The sequence below is a fragment of the Prionailurus viverrinus genome, chromosome A3 (assembly GCF_022837055.1).
Source record: "Prionailurus viverrinus isolate Anna chromosome A3, UM_Priviv_1.0, whole genome shotgun sequence".
In the NCBI taxonomy this organism is placed as follows: Eukaryota; Metazoa; Chordata; class Mammalia; order Carnivora; family Felidae; genus Prionailurus; species Prionailurus viverrinus.
Window position 1 is genome coordinate 8820212 of NC_062563.1, and position 13346 is coordinate 8833557.

The 13346-nt window shown below is 47.4% G+C and overlaps 1 protein-coding gene across 7 annotated transcripts in view; it reads left to right on the forward strand.

The window, feature by feature from the left end:
* ZNF217 (zinc finger protein 217) overlaps positions 1 to 9232 on the forward strand; it is a 38756-nt gene extending 29524 nt beyond the window's left edge. For all 7 annotated transcript variants that reach the window (XM_047852060.1, XM_047852059.1, XM_047852062.1 and 4 more), the window contains 4 exons: positions 953 to 1069; positions 1681 to 3114; positions 5004 to 5135; positions 7070 to 9232. In XM_047852060.1, the coding sequence (XP_047708016.1) occupies positions 953 to 1069; positions 1681 to 3114; positions 5004 to 5113 (1661 nt within the window). In that variant the 3' untranslated portion in view covers positions 5114 to 5135; positions 7070 to 9232. The remainder of the gene's footprint in view (positions 1 to 952; positions 1070 to 1680; positions 3115 to 5003; positions 5136 to 7069) is intronic.
* Positions 9233 to 13346: the final 4114 nt, after the last annotated feature.

A 13346-nucleotide genomic window follows, 5' to 3' on the forward strand; every position in this document is an offset into this window, starting at 1 on the left:
GGCCAGTTTAGTGACGCTCAATTTTAAGAGATGGCTTCACTGCTCTTGTCCTCATTGTGTAGTGTGTGTAGTAAGAGGAGGTTGATCTAGAACTCTGACACTCAGTTTTGTGGGAGTGGGCATCTTAACTGTAGCAAGTGGAAGGGTCTTTTGGAGGGCTGGAGTTTAAATACAATAACCCTTTAAATGAGCGTCCCGGCAGACCTTTCCTCTCTTGTAGCAGAGATACATTCTCCTGGTCAGTGCAGTTTGAAGTTTCAAGTTTAACCCACTGTCACTCGGGGACAGATTCTGATTGGTCTCAGGTATATCTTGTCCACACGAGTGCTGGCGAATGATACGGTTTGCTTTCCAAAACATGCTAAATTTTGACAAACAAGGTGTTTGACCCAATGCCAAACCTTTTATTTTCTGTGCCGATTAGGTTGTGCTTGCTACCCTCTAGTGGTAGCTGGCCTGATCTTAGGATCGCCTTCTGTCTGGTTGGGAAAACTGGCAATTGATATTGGCTCAGTTTTCTAAATCAGTTACTCTGAAGAAGCTGGTTATTGCAGCCAGCGAGTGTAGGTCCAGCAGGCATGTCGCAGACGTGTTGGGAGAACAGAAAGTTGCCCGTGCATGTCAGTCTGTTAAGTGATCTTTCCTGTGATTGAGGCAAATGAGGAATGGACTCTTCTAACGATCCACTAAGTTGGCTGTACTCGGGAAACAAAAACAAAACAAAAGAAAACAAAACACAAGGCACGCATGTTAAAAAGCTTGCAAGACTTCAGATGACCTCCAAACAGTGTTTGGTATGTTCCTACCCTTTCTGGTTTACCCCAGCACTAATATATACAAGCTATTTTATGCTTTTCCAAAAATGCTTCCATCAAAAATACTGAAAGCCCACTTGCCTTACTCATGTACTCGAGCTGTCTTCTTACATAAATATTTTTGTTTCTGCTTCAAGATAAAAATGATGATGGAGGAAAAATAAAGCATCTTACGTCCTCAAGAGAATGTAGTTACTGTGGGAAGTTTTTCCGTTCAAATTATTACCTCAATATTCATCTCAGAACGCACACAGGTAAGGAGCTTCCTAGATCTTTAATTCTTACTGGCTTAAACGATTATGATGCGGTTCTTTGTGTTTCTTTTTTTAATATTGTCGTTCAACTATTCTGTTAGGTCCTTGGAGAATAGTTTGACTCAGTGTGTAGTGTGCTAATGGCAGTCTGCTAGTGTCATTTTGTAACTCGATCTGTTCCTGATTTTGAACGTAGTTTATTTACTTTCTGACTATTGTAGCCTCTCATCTTATTACAACTTGCTCTTTATCTTTAGGATGTTTTAATGCCACAGCTTTTTTTGGTATTGGTTTTTATGATTTGGGATGAAACGAGAATATGTTTAGAATTTCCTTGAGATTGTAGAAGCAGCTGTACCATAATGGTTTACAAGGCTTAAGGTTAAGTAAGTTTAAGGCGCACTATTTAAGACGCTATTCACATTTTCAAATACTCAGTGGAGTGAGGGTGATGAAGCAAGCAGCTGGGGGAAAAACCCTGGATATGAAGGTCAGCAGGGAGAAAGGAAAAGGAAAGACCCTACATTCTCTCTTAGATGATTCTAGTTTCCAAAGATCTGGTTTGACGCTTTTCATAAACTCGTGTCATACAGTGACATTTGTTGTTTTAGGTGAAAAACCATACAAATGTGAATTCTGTGACTATGCTGCAGCCCAGAAGACCTCTCTGCGGTATCACCTGGAGAGACATCACAAGGACAAACAGATCGATATGGCTGCGGAAGTCAAGAACGACGGGAAAAACCAGGAGCCCGAAGATGCACTACTTACCCCCGACAGTGCGCAAACCAAAAATTTGAAAAGATTTTTTGATGGTGCCAAAGATGTTAAAGGCAGCCCACCTGCAAAGCAACTTAAGGGGATGGCCTCTGCCTTTCCGAATGTTCTGGGCAGCACTGTCCTCTCACCAGTTCACAAAGATACTCAGGATTTCAATAAAAATGCAACCGATGACAGTACTGATAGAGTCTGCAAAACTCCTGCCCCCGCCTATTTGGATGCGTTACCCAAGAGAGCGGCGGGTGACCCTCAGGCGCAGGAACCCACGTGTAGAACAGAGGTGGGGGTCCCCGGAGGTGCGGCCCATGCGGCCGAGGTCGGTCACCGGGAGAAGCACGCGGGGACGGCGACGGCAGCCGAGGGCAAGCACAAGGCCAGCGCGGACTGCCAGGAGAAGCCTCTGAACCTGTCCCTCGGGGCGCTTCACGGCTGCCCGGCCATTTCTCTGAGCAAAAGTTTAATCCCAGGGATCACCTGCCCATTTTGTACCTTCAAGACCTTTTATCCCGAGGTTTTGATGATGCACCAGCGACTGGAGCATAAGTACAACCCCGACATCCACAAAAACTGCAGGAGCAAGTCTCTGCTGCGAAGCCGGCGCACCGGCTGCCCGCCCGCCCTGCTGGGGAAGGATGTGGCCCCGCTGGCGCACTTCCCCAAGCCCAAGGCCAGGCCCGCGCCCGCGCCGCCCGCCAAGGCCGCGCCGGCCGACCGGGACCGGGACCGCGACCGCGACCGGGGGAAGCCGGGCCCCGCCGCGCCCGCCAGGCCCCCGCCGCCCCCGGGGCTCGACCCCAGCACTTTAGCGCCCAGCAACCTGAAGGCGCCGCGGCCGCCGCACCAGCCGCAGCCGCAGCCCGGCGGGGCCCAGGGGGTCACCCGGCCGCCGGCCGACGCCGCCAACCCAGAGAGGGGCCGGAGGCCCGAGGCCAAGGCCAGGGCACCCGCCGGCCCTGCCCCGCCCGGTCCTGCCGCCGCCGCCGCCGCCAACGGCTGTGCGGAGCGTCCCTGGGCGCCGCGGGGCCGCGACCCCCCGAGCGGCCGCCCCGCCGAGCCCGGAGAGCCGCTGCCCAAGCGGCCGCGGCCAGACGCCGAGCCGCCCGCGCCCACCTTCCGCCGGGCCTTCGAGCTGCCCAAGTACCACGTGGTGCGCGGCCTGCAGTCGCTGCTGCCCGCCGAGTGCGTGTGCCCGCCGCCCGCCGCGCTGCCGCCCAAGCCGCGCGCCGCACCCGCGCCGCTCTTCGCCTGCGGGCCCGCCGCCGAAGGTGAGGCTGGGGGAGGGGTGCGTGGATGCTCTGGGTCACCCCCGGGAAGGTGAGGCTGCGGCTGCGGCTGCGGTTGGGGTTGGGGGCTGCGGACAGGCCCTGGGCCTGCCGCCGAAGGGGAGGCTGGGGGGGCGGGGGAAGAGGCCCTGTCCTCCCCCTCCCCGCCCAAGGGGAGGCCAGGGGAGGGGTGGATAATAGGCCCTGGGCTCCCTGGGGAAGGTGGAGGGGGGTACGGACCCTAGGCCGCGGGAGTGGAGGAGGGGGTGGGCCCTGGGCCTGGGGGCTGCTGAGGGTCAGGGGTGGGGGGATGGACAGACCCGGGGGCCCACGCCCTCCAGGCTGAAGGCCACACTCCCCGCCTGCAGCCAGCTCACAATGCTAGTGAGGTCCGGGGCGCCCTGGGCAGTGCTGCCTCCCCACCCTTCATGCTGAAGCCCTTTGGAGCCCAGCCCAGTCTGTCCCTTCGCCTGTATGAGTGGTCTGTGGGTGGGCAGTGTCCCCACTAGCCGGTGACAGATGCGCTGTGAGCCCCCTAGGAGCATGCGTCTTCCACCAGGAGCAGAAAGTATGAGAACCTCAGTGGACATTCTTTTGATGCTAGGACTCTAGAATCAGACCGTTTTTGTTAAATATTCAGCGCATTTTAAAAGCCTCACCCTTTTCCCATATGGACAATTTTTTTCTTAAATGATGAAGTGTTTTATTTAGATTTGGTCTTTCTTCATCTTTTGGAAACTCTGAATGCCGCAAGGTTAGCAAGTCCATTATATACATCTTGTAATCCCTTCACATACTAGGCACACAATGTACAGGGTCATGCGTCAATGTAATATCAACACAGCATCAACATTTAAGCAGTAGGTAACGTTTCACATAAAAGAGGCTCTATGCATCATATGGCCTGACCCCACAGAAAGCAAACGTTAGAATGCCATTTCAGCAGTTACAGTGTTGGTAGAATCAATAGAGTTAATTTGTTTCATACCCATCATATATTTCCATCAGACATCCATAAGGAAGAAGGAAGGGACAAAACCCGTTTTTCCCCTGTGGGTAAATTGTTACAAGTCGAAGAGGACTTTGGAGTTCTCCCCATGGAAGTGTTTTCAAAACCCCTGCTTCCTTCCGGCCTCTTTCCCTTAGAGGCCTGTGGCGCTTTACCTGTGCAGGTGAAGAGGTCGATCAGAGCGTACCGGGGAGCTGTCCCACGAGGCCGACTTAATTAAACCACTTCCTTTGTCCGGTATAAGCCCCGCTGGTCTGTGCAGCCCCAAAGAGAAATCCATTTTCAGACCTCTCAGTTTGTATTAATTTCAAATTAAGGGTTCTGTGTGGCGACAATACTCTTATCAAGGATAGCTTGATGCCAGTTGATATGGTAGGGATAGCAAATTGTAAAACAATTGCTTTTACACACTCCAGTGAATTTTCTAAATCCTGTGATGAAATACTAATTTTTACAGCCTTTTGATTAGAAGTGTCTATTTTTCTCCCTATCGGTTGTTAAAACGGACGTGAGTCAAAACTTTGCCTTTACTTGAAGAGTAGGGCTCTGTGTTGCAAGTGAAAGCCTCTTTTCAAACATCAGTATTTTTTCTCCTCTTCCCCACAGTTATGGTTCATGATGCATGTAGGTTTAAGATAACGTCTACCACCATTGTTTTGGGCTTTATTCCCCGCCCCCCCCACACACTTTGGTGCCGAAACCCGAGACTGTAGCTTACTTACAGTTACTAATGTCATTCTTACTAATGACCACATGGCACTCAGATAATTTTAGCTTCAGTGATTTAAAATTTTGTGCTAGCAAATGTCCTCGAGGCACTTAAAACCATTTCAGTTGTAACGTGCTTTTATGCGTTTTTTGTTTTTTTTTTTTCTCCAATCAGGAAAAAGGCCTGTGTCATATCAACACTTATCTAGCAGCATGCTACAGAAGAGAAACTATGAGAATTTTATTGGGAATGCACATTATCGACCAAATGATAAAAAAACTTGATTTCCTGTTTCGGGTAGGAAAGGTAAGCATATATGATCTATTGATTTTAGTTAATTGAAAATAAACCATCTAGTTCATTCAGTAGAATATAAAGTAAAATTATTTTTGATTTTTAAAGTGTTCTTAAGACTTCCAGTGCGCAGGGTCTCCGGATATCCATGATGATGGTAACTAATAACAATAGTACCGACTGGAATTTACTAAGCATTTATTTCGTGCTCAGCCTGGAAGTGTTTTTATAATCATGACCTCATTTAATCCTTCCCACATGCAGGGGGGGGAGGGTGGGCATTAGGCCAGGGATTAGCAAACCTCCACCTGCTTTTATCTGCAAAGTTTTACTGGCACACAGTCGTGTCCATGCCTTTCCATATAGCTGATGGCTTCTGAGCCACATCAGCAGAATGGTAGTTGTGACAGAGAGCGCATGGCCTGCAAAGCTGAGAATATTTACATTTACATTCTGGCTCTTTACAGAAAATGGTTGCTGGGTTGGGAGGTCCCGTGCACCCTTTACGGATGAGGGTACCGAGACTTGGGTCGCATCCCACTCTTCTTAGTTCTGTCCTAGCATGACCCAAAGCCTGGGCCCCAACCCTCATGCTTAAGAGCTTGTTCAAAACCTCGGTGCATCCTTATCTGTTGAGGGAGGGGAGCGGGACAGGAGCGCAGAGGTGCATTTTGACAATGTGGTTCACGTGGCGAATGTAACCAACTGTAGATACGCAGAAGACTCCAGCAGGACCCTCAGAGTTGTGTTAATTCCGTTGAGTTAATTCCGAGTTTGGCCACAGGGCCTGATGTCCGCACAAGTTACTCTAGACCTCATTTACCAATAAATTGAATGACAACAGCTGGGTTTATGGACAGGTTGGCGTTCTCTCCCAGAAACGCTTTTCTTGTCTAACGCCCACCATGTCCTCCCGGTCCCGTGGCAGGACGTCTCCCTCTTGTTTGCATGTGGGGCCCATCGGGCTGATGCAGGTCTATGCTCCTTTTTCCCCTCACTTAGTCAAAGTAGGAGGAGAAGGAAGTGTTGTCGCAGGAGCGGGATTCAGCGCCCTCTCCATGAAAACAAAACAGTCAATCAAAACAAATCAATCGTTGATAGATTATAAGGCACAGCTGATTTGTAACAGGTTCCTTGCACTGTCGGGGCACAGTCTGTCAGTCACAGAGGATGCCACTGTCCTGTTGGTCCCGCCCCGGCCTCTTTCTGTAACCTCTGAGCATCTCTGCTTGCATTTCCTCTGCCTGGAACATCCTTCTGCATTCTGGGTGCCAGATGACCTCTCTCTGATACGCGGGACCAGTGAACATCATTTCCTCAGGACGTCTGCCGGGAACCAGGGACTTCCCTGGCCGCTGCCCCTTGCTTGTGCAGTTCACCCCCACGTCTGCCCCTCTTACCTGTGTGCCCCGGTTCACTGCTAGCTCCGCTTGAGAGGAGATTGCCTTGTTCACTGCCTCGCCCGCTGCCGGGACCATCACTGATCAAACCCGTTAGCTGTTGGCTGAACAGATAATGTTATCACCTTTCGGTTTCTTGTGGTGGCCTTTGCCAGGCTTCGTGTAACTGATGCAAATGCTGATTCTTGGGGAAATCCTCTTCGTTAAATCACTGTTCAGAATGTAGTAGTATCCTCTGGGGTGGCGCAGCGTTGTGTAGAGTCCTGGTACTTTTATTGCAACGATTTTTTTTTAAGGTTTAATTTGTTAACCTCCACCCCCATCGTGAGGCTCGAACTCACAACCGGGAGATCGAGTCACATGCTCCACCCACTGAGCCAGCCAGGCGCCCCTTCGTTGCAACATTTGAGCTTAAGGGGAACTCCGTGCATTTCTAGATCCCTTTGGTTCTGTTTATTACACTTCTTTATTAAAAGAAAAAAGATTTTCCCAAGCTGTTTTCAGTTTTATCTTGATCCGCTCTCTTGAACCTTTTCCCCCCCATAGGACCCGATGGATGTGTGTTCTGTCCATGAAATTGAGTGAGTCCATCCTTTGAGAAGGCAGATGGCGGAAGCTCGTGAAATAAGCTGTGACCGTGCCGTGCATGTAACATACCAGGAACACTACGGTTTTGTAAAGTTGTTCTGTTAACTTTTGTACCAAATAGCAATAAAAACCATAGTTGGAACAGTTGGGTTGTACACAAATGGAGACTGCAAATCTCTATTTTGTCCCTGAATAATATTTTTTTTAGAGTTGACCAAATAAGGAGTCTTTTGCATACTTGAGCGCTGCTGAACACAAACCATCCGGGTGGGGGGGGCGGGGGGGGGAGAGTCTATAACGAACGCTTGCACCTCAGGTAACTCTGTACATACGTAAGTTCGAAACCTGCTCGTTCAGATACTGTGCGTCCCCTTTCTCTCTCCTGTAGCTCATCCCCATGAGCAGCTCCTGCTGTTTGTGTTCTTTCATGGAAAATGTATGTTTAAAAAAAAAAATTCCCGATGATTTGTATTATGTTAATCCTCCTCAGTGCGTCGTCTTAACAAAATTGTGAACGGAAGTATCGACCCTCTGTGACTATGTGCTGCATATACTGAGGTCAGCCATTCTGAATTCGGTGCCCTTTCATTGCAAGTGTCAGTCTGTCAACTGAGGAAGAGTCCTGATCTGCGACCCTTTTCTGAGAGCAGCCTGTGCCCCGTAGGGTTTTTAAGCGGGCGTGTCTACAGAGAAGTGCGTCTGTCCTCTTCAGGACAGCCCCATATCCAGTAAACATACCAAATTCTATGTGGAGTTACTTACTTTCTATCAAGTTTGTCACTTTTGTTGGAAAATTCAGGGTTTTTTTGGCCTTCGCATAAATTGGTATGTAAAAAACCTGAAATGCTGAATTACACACGTGAATTTCATATATTGGGAGCGGTTTTAAAGGACGTGAAAGCGTTTGGGTAAATTTTAGGTTTGTATCTGGAAGTCCTGGTGTGCCTGGCCTTTGGGTTAACCGTGGACGTACACGAGTTAATTGTAGACACGTTGATTCTGAATAAGGAACTGCCTGCCGAGCCTTCTGGTAATGGGGAGGGTGCGATCTGGTTCTTGACCTCAGTTGTCTTCCCATTTTTGGTTGTGTTGAGCAACCAGATGTAGTTTGGGTTTTAAAGTGAGGATGGCCACCAGCTGGCTTACTACTAGAGTGTTTTATTCGTTCCCTTCCACATGCTGTCCGTGGCTGAGTTTATTCAGCAGTACGTGGGTTTAGCAACCAGAAGATATTTTATTAAGAAAACTGTTTCAAAAATAAATTTGCACTGTTAAGTTTTCTTGCCCTGCCCTTCTGCGTTAGAGCGAGAGTAAAGTCCTACAAGAATCCTGATTTTTTTTTTTTGTTTTGTTTTCATTATGCAACACGAAGCGTACTTGACCGAGAAGTCTTAACTCCCGTGGGAAAGGGAGACCTGATTGGTCTGTTGGCCTTGTAGTGAAGTGCTTTGTATCAGGAGAGACTAGTACACTATCCACCATTTTTCCTGTTCACAAGCTGAGCCATATGTACATAATCTAGATTTTTGTTTTCATAGTTTTGCACTTTTATAGCCTATTTTTGAAGATTTAACACATTTGCAAGATGATTGACTTGATCTTTGCCTAATCCAATGAGTGTTACAGAAAGCTCGCTGTGACTATAAATGTAAATCTTTAAAAGGGGATACGAGATAATAGAGGGCTGAAATTTAAACCTGTATTTAAAAAAAAAAAATCACCAAATCTATTTGAAAACAAGTCAATTCATGTCATGCTGAAATTTGGGGGGCTTTCAGATTTCTCTTTTCTAACCACATTTCTCAATTTCTGAATACATAAAAATGTCCTTTTTTCCACAGCCCTTGTCCTCCAATTTTTTTTTTTTTTTTTGTCCATCAGTATTAACTATTGGGATACTACTGGTTTTGTATGTTTTTTTTTTTCCTTTGAGACAACAGTACATATAATAGAGGTACAATCCGTTGGATTTTTGTTTATGTATTTATTTCATTCCAGTTTGATTTATTTTAATTGTTGATACTTGTCAAACAGTAGACATTACTTGTTTTATTTATGATATATTTCAGCTTAAAGTTATGTTATTATATGTGGATGTAAATATAGATTTGGTGTTTTGCAGTCTTGGTTTGGGTCTTTATTGCGTCCCTCGTTTCTGCTTTTAACTTTTTAGAAATACAACTTTAAGCCTGCAGTTTAGTGGAGGGGTTCGTGTAATGAATCCTCACCCTCGCCAGCAGCATTTTTTTCTCCCCCGAGTATTTTAAAGCGAGTCTCAGACACGATTTAGTTTCATCCCTACGACCCTTCACTGTGAGTCCCTAACGGATAAGGGCTTTCATGGTCACACGTAACCAACCACGATGTCCACGCAGCCTTGCAAAAGTGTCGTCTTAGATTTGGTCAGTTGAGTTGTGATCAAGACCCAAACAAGATCCACTTAGTTTAGAAGATCGTTTTTTATTTATTTATTTATTTTTATTTATTTTATTTTATTAAAAAAAAATTTTTTTTTAACGTTTATTTATTTTTGAGACAGAGAGCGTGAACGGGGGAGGGTCAGAGAGGGAGACACAGAATCGGAAACAAGCTCCAGGCTCTGAGCCGTCAGCACAGAGCCTGATGCGGGGCTCGAACTCACGGACCTCGAGATCATGACCTGAGCTAAAGTCGGACCCTTAACCGACTGAGCCACCCAGGCGCCCCTAGAAGATCGTTTTTTTTTTTTTTTTAAAGCCTGTTTTGGGGCGCCTGGGTGGCGCAGTCGGTTAAGCGTCCGACTTCAGCCAGGTCACGATCTCGCGGTCCGTGAGTTCGAGCCCCGCGTCAGGCTCTGGGCTGATGGCTCAGAGACTGGAGCCTGTTTCCCATTCTGTGTCTCCCTCTCTCTCTGCCCCTCCCCCGTTCATGCTCTGTCTCTCTCTGTCCCAAAAATTAAAAAATAAACGTTGAAAAAAAAAAAAAGCCTGTTTTAATTCACATCTCCCTCCACACACGCCTTAGAGGACATTTTACTTAGTGAAGAGGCTGGGTCATTCGTCCTGTAGAAGTTGGCACCTTCTTAGGGTTTATTGCATATTTGTGGTTTCATCTGACCTGGTTTTCCAGTCTATCTCCTATAAACTGGTGAATTAAATCTAGGGGTTTAAAGTAGATTTGAGCTCAGTTTTGGGGAGCAGGGGTCTGTGTGCTCCCAATTGCATCACCTCTGGACATGTACAATATTTGGTTTTCCAACCTGTAGTGAAGTTTGATCAGTGGGTTCAGGTGTCAGACTAACCAGCCGTAATAAAGTTCCCCATCAACCTTTCTCCTTTGGGTTTTAGCAGCCACTGACGAACATTAGGGATGTTGCAAAAGGTGATTTTTTTTTTTTTTTTAAGTTCTGTCATTTCCTCTGCATTTATTATTGGACAGAAGACCTCACGTGATTATTTGATGACCTTGAAATACAGCTTAAACAAGAAAGGATAAATAAAACTTGATTCTCCCCCTTCATTAACCAGCCTTGAGAATAATGTCTGGTCCCAGACAAGACTGGTGAATGAACTTTCGAATTTTTTGTTAAGAACTCATTGTACATTTGACAAGTTGTAAGCAAATTGCAGGCATCGTTTTGACGCTCAGAATCTTCGGGGTCTCTGGCCGACAGGGTCTCTCCTTCAAGTTGGCTCTGTTTTGGACAACACTCTGGAGGCTTCTTAGTTTTAAGGCAGGCGTTCTGAGCTCTCCTTGACCATTTCCTGACCCGGACCTGGAGAGTTACCTGAGGACCCTGGGTTCCTTTTCTGGGAAATGGTAATTAGAAATGGTGATTTGGGGGTAGGCTGCTTCAACCCCAGGGCCTTCATAACAGAGAAAGGATATATATGCTCTTAAAGAGTAAAAACAAAACAACACTTGAATGAATTATATTGCTGTTTTCTGCCCTGCCCTGCCCTCCCCTCCCCTCTTCCCTCTTTCTTTCCTTCCCTCTTTCCCTTTCTTTCTCTTTTCTTTTTTATTTTATTTTTAAGCAATTTCTAAGCCAAAGAGGGGACTCAAACTACAACCTTGAGATGAAGAGTCACATGCTCTACCAACATAGCCAACTAGGTGCCTCTATATGGCTGTTTCTGTCTCAGAATTAAAATAGTGCTTTTGTTTCTTTGATTTTTATATTGGATTCTCTGAAAAGTTGGGTTCCCGATACCCACGTGGCTTGCTTTACCCTACTACATATAGCAAGGAAGTCATGATGCCAATATTATTGCCAACATTCTAAGGGAAGATTTCAAACTTGTTCAATTTCACTTGTTTGTAAGTGGGTTCTCTCAACTGGTGGTCCCAGATTAGCAAAATCATCATCGCTGGGAAGTTGCCAGAAATGCCAACCATCAGGCTCACACACCTGCTGAATCAGCAACTTTGGGGGTGGGGTCCAGCCGTCAAGTCTTCCGTGGTCCCTGCTGTCTACTGCGTAAATTCCACTCGAGAAACGCAAGCATGGTTGAGGGAGCCCAACCTTCTTTATGTGGGCTTGCCAACATACGCTCTTGGGTTCAGTGTTTTCCATCTTGAGATCCTACTTTGTCTTTTTTTCCTTTTAAATACCGTTTCGTTATGTAACACAGTTTCTTAAAACCATGAGACCAGGTATATAGCCAGAGAAGCTCACTAGCTTTTCATCCGTTCCAGCCTGCTCCCAACCTTCTATAAAGCAACCATTTCATAAAATTAGTTTTTGATTTATCCTTCCATTGTTTCTTTCTGCAAAGATCGAGGTGCATTTCTGTTCGGATGCCCTCAGATGAAAAGGAGCATGTAATACACGGCAGTGCAGGCTGACTTCAGTGGTTTTATTTAATTTTTTCTTAAGAAAGCACGCTTTGCTCCTGAAAACCTAATGGCTCCAAGGGGAAAAGAAAATCACATCTGGAGAGGTGAAGGACGTTGGTGGCCTCTCTGCCTGTTTTTAATTTTTTTAAATGTTTGTTTTTGAGAGAGCGCAAGTGGGGGAGGGGCAGAGAGAGGGGGAGACCCAGAATCCGAAGCCGCTCCAGGCTCTGAGCCGTCAGCACAGAGCCCCACGCGGGGCTTGAACCCACGAACTACAAGATCATGACCTGAGCCGAAGTCGGACGCTTCACCGACTGAGCCACCCAGGCGCCCCTCTGCCTGTTTCTATTCATTCCGCGTGTGTTTGTTTGCCAAGTGCTTCGCGCTGGTGCTGGGCGCGGGGGGAGTCTGTGTCCCATGAACCAAAGTTGGTCTTCTACCTTCCTAGAGCTAACTAACGTCCTCCAGGCGGGTGCCGAAGACGGGCTGAAAACCGGTAAACCCAACTGGGACCAGTTGCAGTAATGGAAGGAAACCAGCGGGAGACAGAAGAATGTGGAGCACAGAGCTGAGGGGTGAGGCCAGCTCCTGAACAGATAACTAAAGGATAAAGGCTGCTGGCCTTTTATTCTTTGTTGCGGCTCTTCTGTGCCACCCACGGAGGGTGCTTGGCCATCGCTCTGGCCCCCGCCCACCGGGGGGCCAGTAGCACCCCTCCCCGTTGTGGTTTTGTAACCACCCAAAGTGTCTTCAGGCAATCCAGAATGTCCCTGGGGTGCCAACTGGTCCCAGTGGAGCACCGCAGCTCCTGGGACGAATTTGGAGTTTGGGCAAGAGCCCGAGGTATTGAGTCTCGAGGATTTGGGGCCATGATGGACGTGCAGGGAAGGCCTTGGAAGGTACCCGGGCAGATGGTGGCATCAGATTTACGTTTTAGGATAACTCTGGAAAAAACCAGAGAGGCAGGATGACAAGATGTCCACTCTTTGCGTTTGTACAAAGTCTTACCAAAGAAGAAAAAAAAAAAAGTCAAAACTTTTTTCCTGCCCTTTTTACCCTTAGTCGCCCAGGGAGATTTCATCATCACTTTGGCCCACACATCAGACTCCCGAATTCCTGTGGCTGTTCTGGCCTCCCCCTCAGAATCCCATTCCCAAGCCCTGACCTCCCCCGGGTCCTGACGGACCAGGGATTCTTCTTTACTCTAGAGTGAGAAGTTACCTAAACTTCCTAGATTTTCAGGCATCTGTAATCTCATTAGAATGATAATCAAAATGTCCTCGAGCTAAGTGCCTGACAGGCATCATCTTTGTCTAGGGCCTGATTGCCACCCTCAACCCCGGGGGATTTTCCCTTTAACCCCCAGCAGCCCTGGGTTGGGATTTTAGGAACAGATGAATCCTTTCCAGTCCTCACC